Source organism: Macrotis lagotis, chromosome X (genome assembly GCF_037893015.1).
Source record: "Macrotis lagotis isolate mMagLag1 chromosome X, bilby.v1.9.chrom.fasta, whole genome shotgun sequence".
Taxonomy (NCBI): domain Eukaryota; kingdom Metazoa; phylum Chordata; class Mammalia; order Peramelemorphia; family Peramelidae; genus Macrotis; species Macrotis lagotis.
The window spans coordinates 700982011-700995219 of NC_133666.1; the positions used below are offsets into that span (position 1 = coordinate 700982011).

The 13209-nt window shown below is 37.6% G+C and overlaps 1 protein-coding gene and 1 pseudogene across 1 annotated transcript in view; one reads left to right on the forward strand and one right to left on the reverse strand.

Annotated features, from left to right (window-relative positions):
• Positions 1 to 5755, forward strand: part of LOC141499659 (vomeronasal type-2 receptor 26-like) — a 49466-nt gene extending 43711 nt beyond the window's left edge. Inside the window, exons 5-6 of the mRNA XM_074202311.1 lie at positions 2652 to 2775; positions 4845 to 5755. Coding sequence (XP_074058412.1) covers positions 2652 to 2775; positions 4845 to 5755 — 1035 coding nt within the window. The remainder of the gene's footprint in view (positions 1 to 2651; positions 2776 to 4844) is intronic.
• Positions 5756 to 6113: 358 nt separating this feature from the next.
• Positions 6114 to 6967, reverse strand: LOC141499660 (5'-AMP-activated protein kinase catalytic subunit alpha-1 pseudogene; annotated as a pseudogene).
• Between the last annotated feature and the right edge of the window lie 6242 nt (positions 6968 to 13209).

The following is a 13209-nucleotide window of genomic DNA, read 5'->3' on the forward strand; positions in this document are numbered from 1 at the left end:
ATTTTTCAGTCATATGCAAATGTATATTTTTAAGTTGAAAAATTTCCTTTCATCCTCCCTTCCCAACCCCCTCCGCCCCCAGCGGCAAGCAGTCAGGTTAGCATTGTATATACTCATCATTGATAAGCATGTTTACGATTTACATATTTGGTATGAGGAATTAGAATTAAGGGAAAGAAATACATAAGAGATAATTTTTATAAAGTATTCATCAGATTCTGAAGGGTTTTTTTGTTTTTGTTTTACTTTGTTTTGTTTTTCTTCCTCTGGATGGGGATAGCATTGTCCATAGACAGTTTGTTTCCATCAAGGTTGATCATCTCACAATGTTGTTAATGTATAAATTGTTCTCTTGGTTCTGCTCCCTTCACTTAGCATCAGATCCTATAACTTGTTCTATGCTTCTCTAGAGTCCTACCATTAATGGTTTCTTATGGAACAATAATATTCATAGTATTCAAGTACCAAAACTTGTTTAGCTATTCCCCAATTGATGGACATTCCTCAATTTCTTATCCTTTGCCACTATAAAAAGAACTGAATATTTTGGGACATGTGGGACTTTTCCTATTTTTTATGATTTCTTCTAGTTATAGACCTAGAATTGGAATGTTGGAATTGTTGGGTTAAAGGGAATGAACAGCTTTATTGTTCATTTAGCATAGCTCCATATTGCTCTCTAGAATAGTTGGATACATTCACAACTCCACCAGCAATGAATTAATGTCCCAATCCTCCCACAACCTCTCCAATATTGATCATTTCACCCTTTTTTCATCTTGGCCAATCAGATAGGTGTGGGGTAATATCTCATAGTTATTTTAATTTGCATTTCTCTAATCAATAATGATGTGGAGAATTTTTTCATATGATTATATATAGCTTTAATTTCTTCATTTGAAAACTGTCCTTTGACCCTTTATCAATTGGGGAATGACTTGTAACCTTATAAATTTGATGCAATTCTCTCTATATTTTAGAAATTAGACCATTATCAGACCTCCTAGTTGTGAAGATTATTTTTCGGCTTTTTTGCTTTCCTTCTAATTTTGACTGCATTGGTTTTATTAGTGCAAAAGTTTAACTTAATAGAGTCAAAATCATTCATTTTGCAGTTTATAGTCTGCCATTCATTCTCACCCTCCACAGAGGGAGGGGTGGGGAGAAGGGAAATCTTTCTTTTTGGAACTTTGAAACTCAAACCAATGTCTCAAAAAATTTATTTTAGAAATCAAGGGACCCCCATGCCTTCTTCCTGGTTTGGAGAGGAGAGGGAGGTTGGGCAATGACTATGTTTTTCAATAAGTTATTGATTGGGAAGCTTTGTGGTTCAATTACTTAAGAGAAAAGAAGACAACTTTTTTCTGGGATTAGGAAATTTAGATTTTTGTCTTTTGAATGAAGCCTGTGCTTATGGCTAATATTTTGGACATTTTACATCTCTCTACTAGCCTAGAGAGGTGGGAAAATGTTTCTATATTCTGAGATCTGGTACTGGCCAGAATATCAATCTCAGTTTGGTAAATGTGATACAAGAGAGCTATTTCTGTGTGTTAGTGTCTAAACTTCTGTGTGTGTGTGTGTGTGTGTGTGTGTGTGTGTGTGTGTAATTCAGGTCTGAAATAGTTAAATGTTACCTGAGTTAAAAGTTACTCCTTTTAGTTTGGATTTTGAATTTGATTACTTTGAAAGGTTTTTTTTCTTGGCAAAAGAAAAACTTAGTAATCTTTGTCTGTAAGTTGGGGATAAAATGTATTTCAAGGAATTTGGGAATATTGGTTTTACCCTTGTTTAATTGACATTTGTTTGTATTATTTTTGAACTTTTTTTTCCAACTTGTGTAGCATTCATTATGTAATAATCTTTTTTTTTCCAAAAAAAAGACAAGAAGGGGGATATGTTAGGGACTGTTGTGTGTGGGAGCACTGTAAACTATCATCACCTGGTGACCTTGAGCACCAGAGTCTTATTTTGCTAGGTGCGGTGGGAGTGGATTAGAGACTGGGGAGGTATTTAAGCACTGGAGTTTTAGTAAATAAATGGAGACCTTGGAGACTTTGGAGTACTTGGGGATCTTGGAGAACTTGTCATCCTTGTCTCCTTCCCCTTCAATGTTTGCCTGGGGAAAGATTGAGGGGATCCAGGAAGGGACTCAACATAAGAGTCAAGAAAAGGGACTCAACAGACTGGCAAGAGGTAGAGCACAGTACTTACCCTCCGGGAAATGGGTATCCTTTACCAAGTTCATATGAGACCATCATTTTGCCCCATCCTACAAGCTTGTGGTCTGTGCACACTAGAAGATTAAATGTAACATTTGACTAGCACCAACTTTTTACTCAGCAACTGTGAGACTAATACAGCTCATATTATAGAATATGTCCCAATCATCCAACCTGAAGCTTTCCTCTTATAAGTGATAAAATTCAAGTCCCCAGAGACAAGAACTTCAGCCACCAATTTCACAGTTGGTTACAGAAATAAGATTATAAAGAAGATTCCCTGAACATTCCATTACTGATGTTCATTGACACAAGAACCAGTTATAATAATCAGAACTGTTTAGAGATACATTTTCATGGCTGGCACCATTTACCTTAAAAGTCTTTCCAGCTAATGGGACATTCCCCATCTTTTTGTTAATGGTGCAGGTGCCTCGTTCTGTGTGCAGTGACAGCTGTACCCCTGGATATAGAAAGTCAACTAAGAAAGGAGAACCTATCTGCTGCTTCAGCTGTTCCCCATGCCCAGAAGGGGAGATTTCCAATCAAATGGGTAAGTGTCTACAGGGGGCTTCCTTTGCAAACTCTTAGGCACAGTGGGGTTGGGCTTCTGGAGTTTTATACAACCCATAGTAACAACACTACCCAAGTAACAGAATATAAATCACCAAGGATAGTAAAGCCATATGACAGAGATAAGAAAAAATAACTTAAAATAGTGAGTCTGAGAATATCTGACATCATAACATTATGTAAAATATAGAGCAGCTAGATGGTGCAGTAGCTAGAGCTGGAGTTCAACTCTACCCTTGGATATTTGATACTCAGTAGCTATGTGAACTTGGGCAAATCACTTAACCCTGATTGCCTTGCATCCATCCAAGGTATACCAACCTTTGAACCTTTGAAGTATGCCAACCAAGGAGGAGAATTAGAGAATCTCATAGGTGGAATAGTCTTTTGCCATCATCTTTTTCAGATGTCTCTATTTATGAAATTCACAAAGATAACATCATTCCCTCAGACCTGATATGGACTGTGCCAAGGCTAATATTTCTGTCTCCTGACTTCATGTCTAGAGCTCTTTCTTCTAAACTATATTTGCTCAGTTTATTTATCAAGTCAGAGATTCAGAATAAAGCAGGACTAGATACACTGATAAGGAAAATAATACAACTCAAAGATGATCATGATATTCATGGGGCGAGAGAGGATCAGAATAATGAAGCATAAAGGGAGTTGGCCTTGGAGTCTAGAAGACCTTGGGTCAGTACTGTTTCTAAAAACTGGTCTTATGCCCCAGGAAAAGTAATTTATCCTTCTTCATCCCAAGGAACATTCTAAGACAGAAGTTCTTATTAATTTTTGTATTATGGCAATCTGGTTAGCTTATAAACTCATTTCAGAGTAGCAGGTTTTTACTTAAAATGTAGGAAATACTAAATTTCAGGTAATATTATGAAATTTGTGAACCCTCTGAAATCCACCTACAAACTTACTTTGTGATTGCTGGACATTAGGTTAAGAATTACTGCTTCATCATTACATTTAGTAGAAAAGACACATCTCTCTGCACTGATAAATAATGGTAATTAGCATTTATACTGTTCTGGGATTTTTTTTTTTTGGATTTTGCAAGGGTTAAGTGACTTGGCTAAGGTCACATAGGTAATTTTTAAGTGTCTGAGGTCAGAATTGAACTCAGATTCTCTTGACTCCAGGAATGGTGCTCTATCTCCACTGTGCCACCTAGCTGTGCCCCTATTTATACTCTACTTACAAGTTCACAGAGCACTTTACAAATATTATCTCATGTGATGCTCACACCTTCCCTAGGCAATAGATGATAAGATCTCTGTTTTAAATGAAAGGAAATTAACATAAATAGAGTTTAAGTGATGTTCAGAGTCATTCATCTAGTAAAGATCTGAGGCAAGATTTGAATTCAAGTCTTCCTGATTCCTATCTGCCTTCAAATGGCAAAGTAAAGACCTGGGAATGGTTTACCATACTGGGTAAAATTCAGGCTCATTTAAAAAGCAAAATAAAATGCCAAATTCTCAGCTAGTGAAGTTTCATATCTGCTAGTGAAGACATATCTAATTATGTAAAGAACTGAATTATATGAAGAAAAAAGGAGTCATAAGGATGAATGTCTTTCTTGGAATGCAGATGGCTCAACTAATGATCAAGTTCCTCAGGAATCAACTCTTGGGTTATTTCGTTTTTATCTCAATAAAGCATCTGAAAGTATCATTACTACAGTGAATCTTATGTAACAAATGAGTTCCCAAAACCTAGTCAGAGTTAAGTTGGTTCTAGAATACTTTGTTTATTTGGTTGGCATCTTGGATCATGAATTAAACTAAGTAACTAGTAAAATGTGGTTCACTATTCACAGACTATGTAAGAGGCAGTAGGGTTTAGTACACGAAGATCACTATTAAGTATTATGAATACAAAAATGGGCAAAAATAGTTCCTGCATTCAATGACTTTTCCCTTTAGTAGGGAAGACAATGTGGGAATAGCATATTTATGGAAGGTAATCTCAGAGAGGAGGTCACTGGCAATACATCCTCTTGCATAAGATTGTATCTGATTGAATTTCAATCCTGTTTAGATGTGGACCACTGTGTGAAGTGTCTGGAAGATGAGTATCCAAACAAGGAGAGAGATCACTGCCTCCCCAAGACTGTAACCTTTCTGGATATTGGAGATCCATTGGGGATAACTCTATCACTGATAGCTGTTTCCTTCTCTCTCCTGACAACCCTGGTTCTCTGGGTGTTTGTGAAGTTTCGAGAGACTCCCATTGTCAAGGCCAATAACCTGGTTCTCAGTTATACTCTACTTATCTCTCTTACCTTATGTTTCCTCTGCTCCTTGCTCTTCATTGGCCGTCCCACTGCAGCCACCTGCCTCCTCAGACAAACAACTTTTGGAATTGTCTTCACTGTGGCTGTTTCCTCCATTTTGGCAAAGACCATTATGGTAGTTCTAGCCTTCAGGGTAATAAACCCAGGGAGTAGAATCAGGATGTGGGTGCATTCTAGGGTGTCCATCTTCATTGTCCTCATCTGCTCAGGGATTCAAGTGATTCTCTGTGGCATCTGGCTGGGAACTTCTCCTCCCTTTCCAGACTTGGACCCGTACTCTCAGCCTGGTCACATCATCATTCAATGTAATGAGGGCTCTGATATTGCCTTCTATTGCATCCTGGGTTACATGGGTTTTCTAGCCCTGGGCAGCTTTATTGTGGCTTTTCTAGCTAGGAACCTGCCTGATACCTTCAATGAAACCAAGTTAATCTCTTTTAGTATGTTGGTATTCTGCAGTGTGTGGGTCTTCTTTCTCCCCACATACCAGAGCACCAAGGGAAAGGCCATGGTCACTGTAGAAATCTTCTCTATCCTTGCCTCCAGTGCAGGGTTATTGGGCTGCATCTTTATTCCCAAGTGTTTTGTGATCTTGCTGAGGCCAGAAAGGAACACCCAAGAAGGGATAAAGAAAAAAGTGAACCTCAAGGGCTGAAATTATTTTAGTATATTTCCTCATAATTCATCCCACAGGCATAAAAAGTTTCAACAATAATCCACATCAGCATGGACTGCCTATATTTACTCATCTTAATTTGAACTTTGGTTAGTGTTTTTTGCAACCTCCCATAGATTGCCAGAGACACCCAAGGGTGTTTTGGTCATTGTTTAGCAAAGAGTTCTCTGGACTCCACAGAAAAACATTATTACTATTCTCTAGTTTTCTAAAGAGTTTGTTTTTAATATTAATTAAAAGAATCAAAAAGTTCGCTTTTCTAATCCATGTTTCTACTTTCATGAATTATCACATTTATATTAGATATTTTTTCTTTCTTTCTTTTTTGCTTTTATGCTTAGTGGGTAAGAATATTAATACAATTAATGCAATTTCCTGGCCCAGGGGGTTAACTCAACTGTAGAAGAGTCAAGTGAAGTCACTGAGGAGGTGAGGGAAGTATGTGAGGATCTTCCTTGGTCTTCAGCATCTGAATCATTCTTTAGGCATGATCACAGAACTGGATCTTTGTGGAATAGCTGTTACAGATTTTGTCTTAGTAATTTCATCAACCATCCTTCAGAAATCCAGTAAGTTCTACCACCCACCTGGTGTCATTCTTGACTCATTTTGGGGTACATATTTATCACTGAATTCTTCCTTTGAACATGCAAATACTATGGCTTTACAACCTGCCATTCATAGTCCAGTTGCTTATTTGGATGACAAACTTATACCCTATCATTTCTGACTTTGCCTTCTAATTCCAAAATGCCATTTTGCCCTCCCATGTTCAAATTTTTGTAGATTTAATTCATTCAGTATATAGTGTGATCTTGGTATTTCAGCAGTCAAGAATGGCACTCTCTCATAATGTGGATGAGAAAAAAGGTGATCATTTCAGAAAGAATCTGGTGGACTTGTAGCCAAGTAGAAATCTTTGACCTCATTCATTATTCTCCTGTTATATATTATGAAGTGGCAAGCAACTGTCAAAGGGTCCTGGTAGTTTTCTGCTAGACAGACCATTGAGAATCTCTTCCTCCATGCAAATTATTCACATGCTTCTTTTAGGGTTTCATAACTAATCAAGGTTGCACTATAAGATGAATTCTCAGGAATGAGATACTTTGGAAGATTTCATTTAAACCCTGCATGTTCCCTCATGTCTTTAATTCTTGGTCTCTTCTTGGGATACACCTGCAGCATATATTTCAAAAACTAATCACAAGGGGTGGCTAGGTGATGCAGTGGATAGAGCACCAGCCGTGGAGTCAGGAGTACCTGAGTTCAAATCCAGCCTCAGGCACTTCATAATTACTTAGCTGTGTGGCCTTGGGCAAGCCACTTAACCCCATTGCCTTGCAAAAACCTAAAAAAATAAAAATGAAAACTAATCAAAGAAAGATTCAGGTACTTAGGAGCATTAGAGATCCTATCATATATCTTCTTTTTTCTGTTTGATGTCTTTCTTTTTTTTTGAAAGAAAGATTTTATTTATTTTGAGGTTTACAATCCCCCCCCATTCTTGCTTCCCTCTCCCCACCCCCACAGAAGACATTCTGTTAGTATTTACTTTGGTTCCATGGTATACATTGATCTAAGTGGAATGTGATGAGAGAGAAATCATATCCTTAAGGAAGAAAAATAAAGTATAAGACATAGAAAAATTACATAATAAGATAACAGTTTTTTTTCTAATTTGACATTAATAGTCTTTGGTCTTTGTTCAAAGTCCATAATTCTTTCTCTGGATACAGATGGTATTCTCCATTGCAGAGAGCTCAGAGTTGTCCCTGGTTGTTGTACTGAAGGGATGAGCAAGTCCATCAGGGTTAATCATCACCCCCATATGACATATCCTCTTAAAAAGAGTTGGTACATGTTCATCATCAAATGGAAAGGTATCACATAATAAAGTAAAGAGAATAACATGACTGCTCCAAACAGCCAAAATCAGCTCTCTTTTCATTCGTGTGTGCATCAAGCAGGCCATTTTTAGGTTTCAGGTCTTGATGAACAACTATGTACCTGTGACAATAATGTATACCAGACAGAATTTGTTGAAATAAATGCTGACTCCTTCTTTCATTCAGCCTTCCAGTTTTACAGATACGATCAAAGAGCTCTCCCTCAGAGATTCCATCACCATGAAAATGACACATGGGGTACTAGTGACCTGGTGATACGAGGATGTCTGAAAAATTTGAGGTTCTGAAACTCTCTGTGAATTTTTCCTAACACATCAACTCTTCAAAGTTTTTGTCAATTTAAGATTTTCACTGCAGTCACTCCATACTTTCTAATGACCTAGCAGATTTTCACAAGTAGTGTTTGGCAGTTTTTCCCTGTGAGCAAAATGGCAATTTTCCATTTCTGTGACTTGGAAAGGACAAGAGAAGGAAGGACTCTCCTTGCCCATCCCCTTCACTTTGCCAAAGGTGATGACTCCCCAGCATCCACCAGGATCATCACTTGCCTGTCATGTATGAGGTAAGATTCACCAGTAAAGTAGTCAAAGTCCACTTTCTCTAAGTATATCTTCTGCAGGTCCTCTCAAGGGAAAAGACATCCAAGTAAAATTATATAGTTCTGATTTAAAGTCATATCCCAACTCTCCCCCTCAGGCAGAGAGATGGCAGAGGGAATGTGTTTATGCATTTGGCCAGATTAGATTTGGATAATAACATCCCTTCAAGGTTGACTGGCTTGCTAGAGAGGACAACTATCGTGTATGGTATGAACTCAGGAATGTTTAAACAGCACAGGGAAGATGTATCATTAAGGGAGAATCAAGATCTGTCCTTACTGGCAGAAAGAAGGGCAACCTTTGGTTCTTAGAGACATTGTCCAATATTTTACCTTAGTTTTTGATAGCACACCAACTGCATTTCCTCCTTTCTCAGAGGCAAATAAATCAAATGGGAGAGAATATTTTAGGAGACCTAATGAGTGGATGTTGGAGGGTCAACTTCAGAGAGTCAAAGGAGTTTTGAGGGTCAGAAGAGAGATCCAAGGGCTCAGATACAGAGTCCCTTAAATGGTCAGAAAGGGGGCAGGTAATATATGAAAATTTAGAGAAAGAAATAGGGGGAAAAAGCATAGTTTAATTATAAATAACACAAAAATTATGCAGAAGTGGCTCCTGGTTAAGACTGGTTGGTCTAGATGGTCCAGACCTTCCTTTTGACACCCACAGTCTTGCAAAGATTTGAGGCATACCATTGAACTGCTTCATATTCTTAGATTAAACCTTATAACACCTTTTATCCAAAGGTGACCCCCCAAATGTAATTTAACTCCCTAGTCTTAGGGTATCTCTACCAAGTAGAAAGCATTTTATTGACAACTCCACTGTGAGCATGACCAAATATTAAAAACTGCAGTACATAGAAAAACACTGACAACAAAACTAGAATATATTCTTACCCAGAGAAGATCTAATTGTTGGTAATAAGGAGTAAGTCAATACGCAACCAGGGTTTCTAAAAGAAAGTTCTCCCCATGGACTAATTTTCCACTTGTGACCAAAAAAAATAGGGGAGTTTTCTGTGAAGAACCTGGGTTTCAAAACTCTGCTCCCTTTATGGTTTCCAAGCCATAGCAAATAAAAGTAATGAGAAGCAAAGTTTCCAGGTGGTTAATAATTTATTAATGAACCTAGTGAATAATAAATGGACAGTCAATGGTTTCTCTAAGTAACCAAAGATATCAAGAAAGATTTGAACACATCTTAAATAAAATTTATATAATGACAAAGAATTCCTCAGAATAGTGAAACTCAAACCTAATAGGTGGATATTTAATAAGGATATGGGTTAAAAGTACATGAGGAGAATGATCAAATGCAACCCAAGGGTTCTAAGGGTGGGATTGACAATCTTTACATACAATATCAGGGTTTTACAGGAAAAGAAAAATTCATTGAAAAAGATAAAAAAGGAATTTGCTGTTCCTTTATTTTACACTGTTTCTCAGTAGTGTATGATTAGCAGTTGGGGGAGAAAAGAAACTTTGGTAACTAGGAACAATGTGGGTGATGAGGTTCCTGGGATCTCTACTATGTGAGGATTATCTGAAAGATCTGAAGGGAATGTTTAAGTGGAGAAGAGAAGACAAGACTCATAATGACTGTTTTTAACAGAATTTTATTGATTTTTGGTTACATTAGGTTCAGAATTATCTCTCTTCCTACTTCCCCAATCCATACTTGAGAAATCCACCCATTTATGTATATGCATAAACATATCTATACTCAGGCACACACATATGTATATAAAGTGTATATTTACATAGTTTTCCATCTATGCTTGCTTTCTCAGACTGCCCAACATTTCTTGGAAGTTACAGATAACATTTTCTGACGTAAGAAGCAGCAATCTAATCTTAAATCCCTTATAATTATTCTTTCATGCTTATCTTTTTATATTTCTTCTTATTCTTGTGGTCAAATTCTCCATAAGTTCTGGTCCCAGAAATATATGAAAATTCTTTAATTTGTTTAATGATCATTATTGGGATTACTTTCAGGTGAGCAGTAGATTTTGCCAATTTCTATCCCCCCCCCAAATTCTAAAACTTTTGACACTTTTCTTTAATAATTTCTTGAAGCGTAGTCCCTAGTCTCTTTTTTTGATCATACTTTTCAGTAAGTCCGACAATTCTTATATTCTTTCTCTTTGACCTGTTTTCCAGGTTATTTTTTTACATTTTTTATTTATTTAAGGCAATGGGGTTAAGTGACTTGCCCAAGGTCACACAGCTAGGCAATTATTATTAAGTGTCTGAGGTCAGATTTGAACTCAGGTACTCCTGACTCCAGGGCCAGTGCTCTATCCACTGCACCACCCACATTCTCTTCTATTTTTCATTCTTTTGATTTTTGTTTTTATTATTTCTTGGTCTTTTATGAAATCATTAGTTTTCCTTTGCCAATTTTAATTTTTAAGGAATTATGGAATTATGTTTTAGGAATTACGTTAAGTTCCTAAGTTTGTGAATCTCCTTTCAGTTGGTTGACTTGCCATATTTTTCTTGCTTTTCTTGCATTACTCTTATTTTTCCTACTTTTCCCCTCAAGCTCTTATTTGATTTTTAAAGACTTTTAAAGTTCTTTTGAGAATTCTTTTGAGCCATTTCACATTTTCTTTGGAATACCTGTTCTAATTCAGTGTTCTGCTTCGTTTGACCCAGATATTCTCTGTCATCATAGAAGACATCAGTGGTGGGGATCTTTCTCTTTTGCTTACTCATTTTCTTAAGCAGCTTATTTTTTGACTATGAACTCTATGTTGGAGTTAGAATGTCTCAAATTTCAGGTTTTTCATGCCAATGTTTTCTGGGTTCCATCTAGGGGTCTGACCACAGGTCCTTGTCTCTACCTCTGAGACATAACCAGAGCTCCAGCAACCAGGGCACCAAAAATGTTCTGACACTTTATGATCCCCCCTGCTGAAAACCTCAGCCCATCCCTCAGATTTGGTACAAAAACCAGAGACAAAACTATCATGTGATTGATCACAGACAGCAAGGCCCCTGATCTTCTGTGACTCTACTTAGCTGTTTATGATGTTCCTTCTTACCTATAGCTAGGGACTCCAACCAGTCAGTGCAGAACCACCCTGATCTGCACCAGCTAACAGCCCTGAAACCTTCCTTTGATCAGCTATCTCACTCACATTGTTCATCGAGAAAAAGTTCCTGAAGCTGAAACTTCTACCTGGGCTTGTTTGTTGATTGGGAATGATGGTAGGTGTATGTACTTCAGGCCAAACCACCACTTTGGGAGTTTAGATCTATCCTAATGTCTTCCCAAGTTTCTTACATAGGACAGCTATCTTATGCTGACTTTTACCCTTTTAAATTATTTGTGGGGGAATTAAAGAAGTTCATGTAATTTCCCCTTTTCCTCCACCATCTTCCCCGAATGCTCCTTGGTTTTACATATTTAAAGGTTTGCCATTTGTCAGCTAATTTAATTTGATTTTGCCTGGCTCTAAACAATTCAACTTGTAACAGTGAGTGAAATTAAGAGACTGAGTTCAATTTGACATAAAGCATAACTTCCCACCAGTCAGAACTATCCAAAAGTATGAATCTGCTCCAGGAGGCCATGAGTTCTTGAATGCTGGTGATATTTTAGAAGAGCCTGGTTGAATACTGAAGCATCTTATTTAGGGAATTCCTAATCCACATATTTCATGCCTCCATTTCAGGTTATGATGACCTAAACTTTTCCATATGACTTAAATATCCACGGGAAAAGGAGAGAGAAATTATTACTCCTATACTCTTAGGGTCTTTTCCCTCTATATCTGGTAATGCTACTCCTCCTTACTCTGGACCACCCCATCTTTCAGAATCCCTTCAGCATCATTTATCATAAAGTAAGGATTGCTTCTGTATTGCTCCAGTATATCAATAATGGTATTAATAATAACAATAACAGGTTTCACTAATAATTGTTTCAGGTTTGGAAAGCACTTTATATGTGCTATCAGCTTTGAATCTTACAATAACCCTATAAATTAGGTGCTGTACTTATCTCTCTTCAACAGATCAGGAAAGGGAGAGATAAAGCTAAGTAATCTGCCCAGGTTAACATTGCACATAAGTCTCTGAAGTAGAATTTGAATTCAGTTTTGCCTGATTCCAAGTCCAGCCTGACACCATGACTCCACCTCATGGCCTCCAAATATAGCAGACAACCTTTATCATGCCAATAGGACTGGAAATGCATATTGTCTGTGATTCCCAGCATCAGCAATTATAGTGGTATCCCTGGTCTCCCATCCAGTGGCTTCAAAATGCCAACATCATTCTCTTCCCTCTTTTCTCAACTGTATTTCTCCCTGAAATTGGAATTCCTAGTTAAGGCTCTAGTGATTGTCTGATGACCTCTGAGGCCCCTTCCAGGTCCTGCCTTATATGATCTAGGAGTTCTTGAAAGGAACTCTCCTGATATGGAGGGTGTAGCTCCTGAGGGGGAAGCTACCTATAGAGGAGATAATGTTTGGGCTCTTCTAAAGCATTTGCCTTGGAATCAGATGTTTTAAATTTGAATCTTTCTTCTGCTACTTACTATATAAATTTAGGAAAGTCAAATTGTCTAGAAGTCTCAGTCTCCCTAATGTTAAAAATGAGGGTGAGGAGTTTAAACTGTCTTTCAGTTCCCTTAAACTATGAATTATGAGAGTTTATAGTCTTGGGGACAACATGCTTCTCTGGTATGAATATGGTTCCACTAGGAAGAAAACTTGAGTCACTAATGGGCCTCCAATGCTCATCACTGAAGAAGGTTTGATACAAACTGAATTAGGAAAACTCCATCTTTAAACTGCTATGTTGCTGAGCTTGGAGAGAGGTGAGATTCATGAGTCATATCCAAGGACAGAATGTAGGATATGATTCCTCTGTATTTTGGGTACGTGAGCCATCTGGTCCCTGGCTCAGTG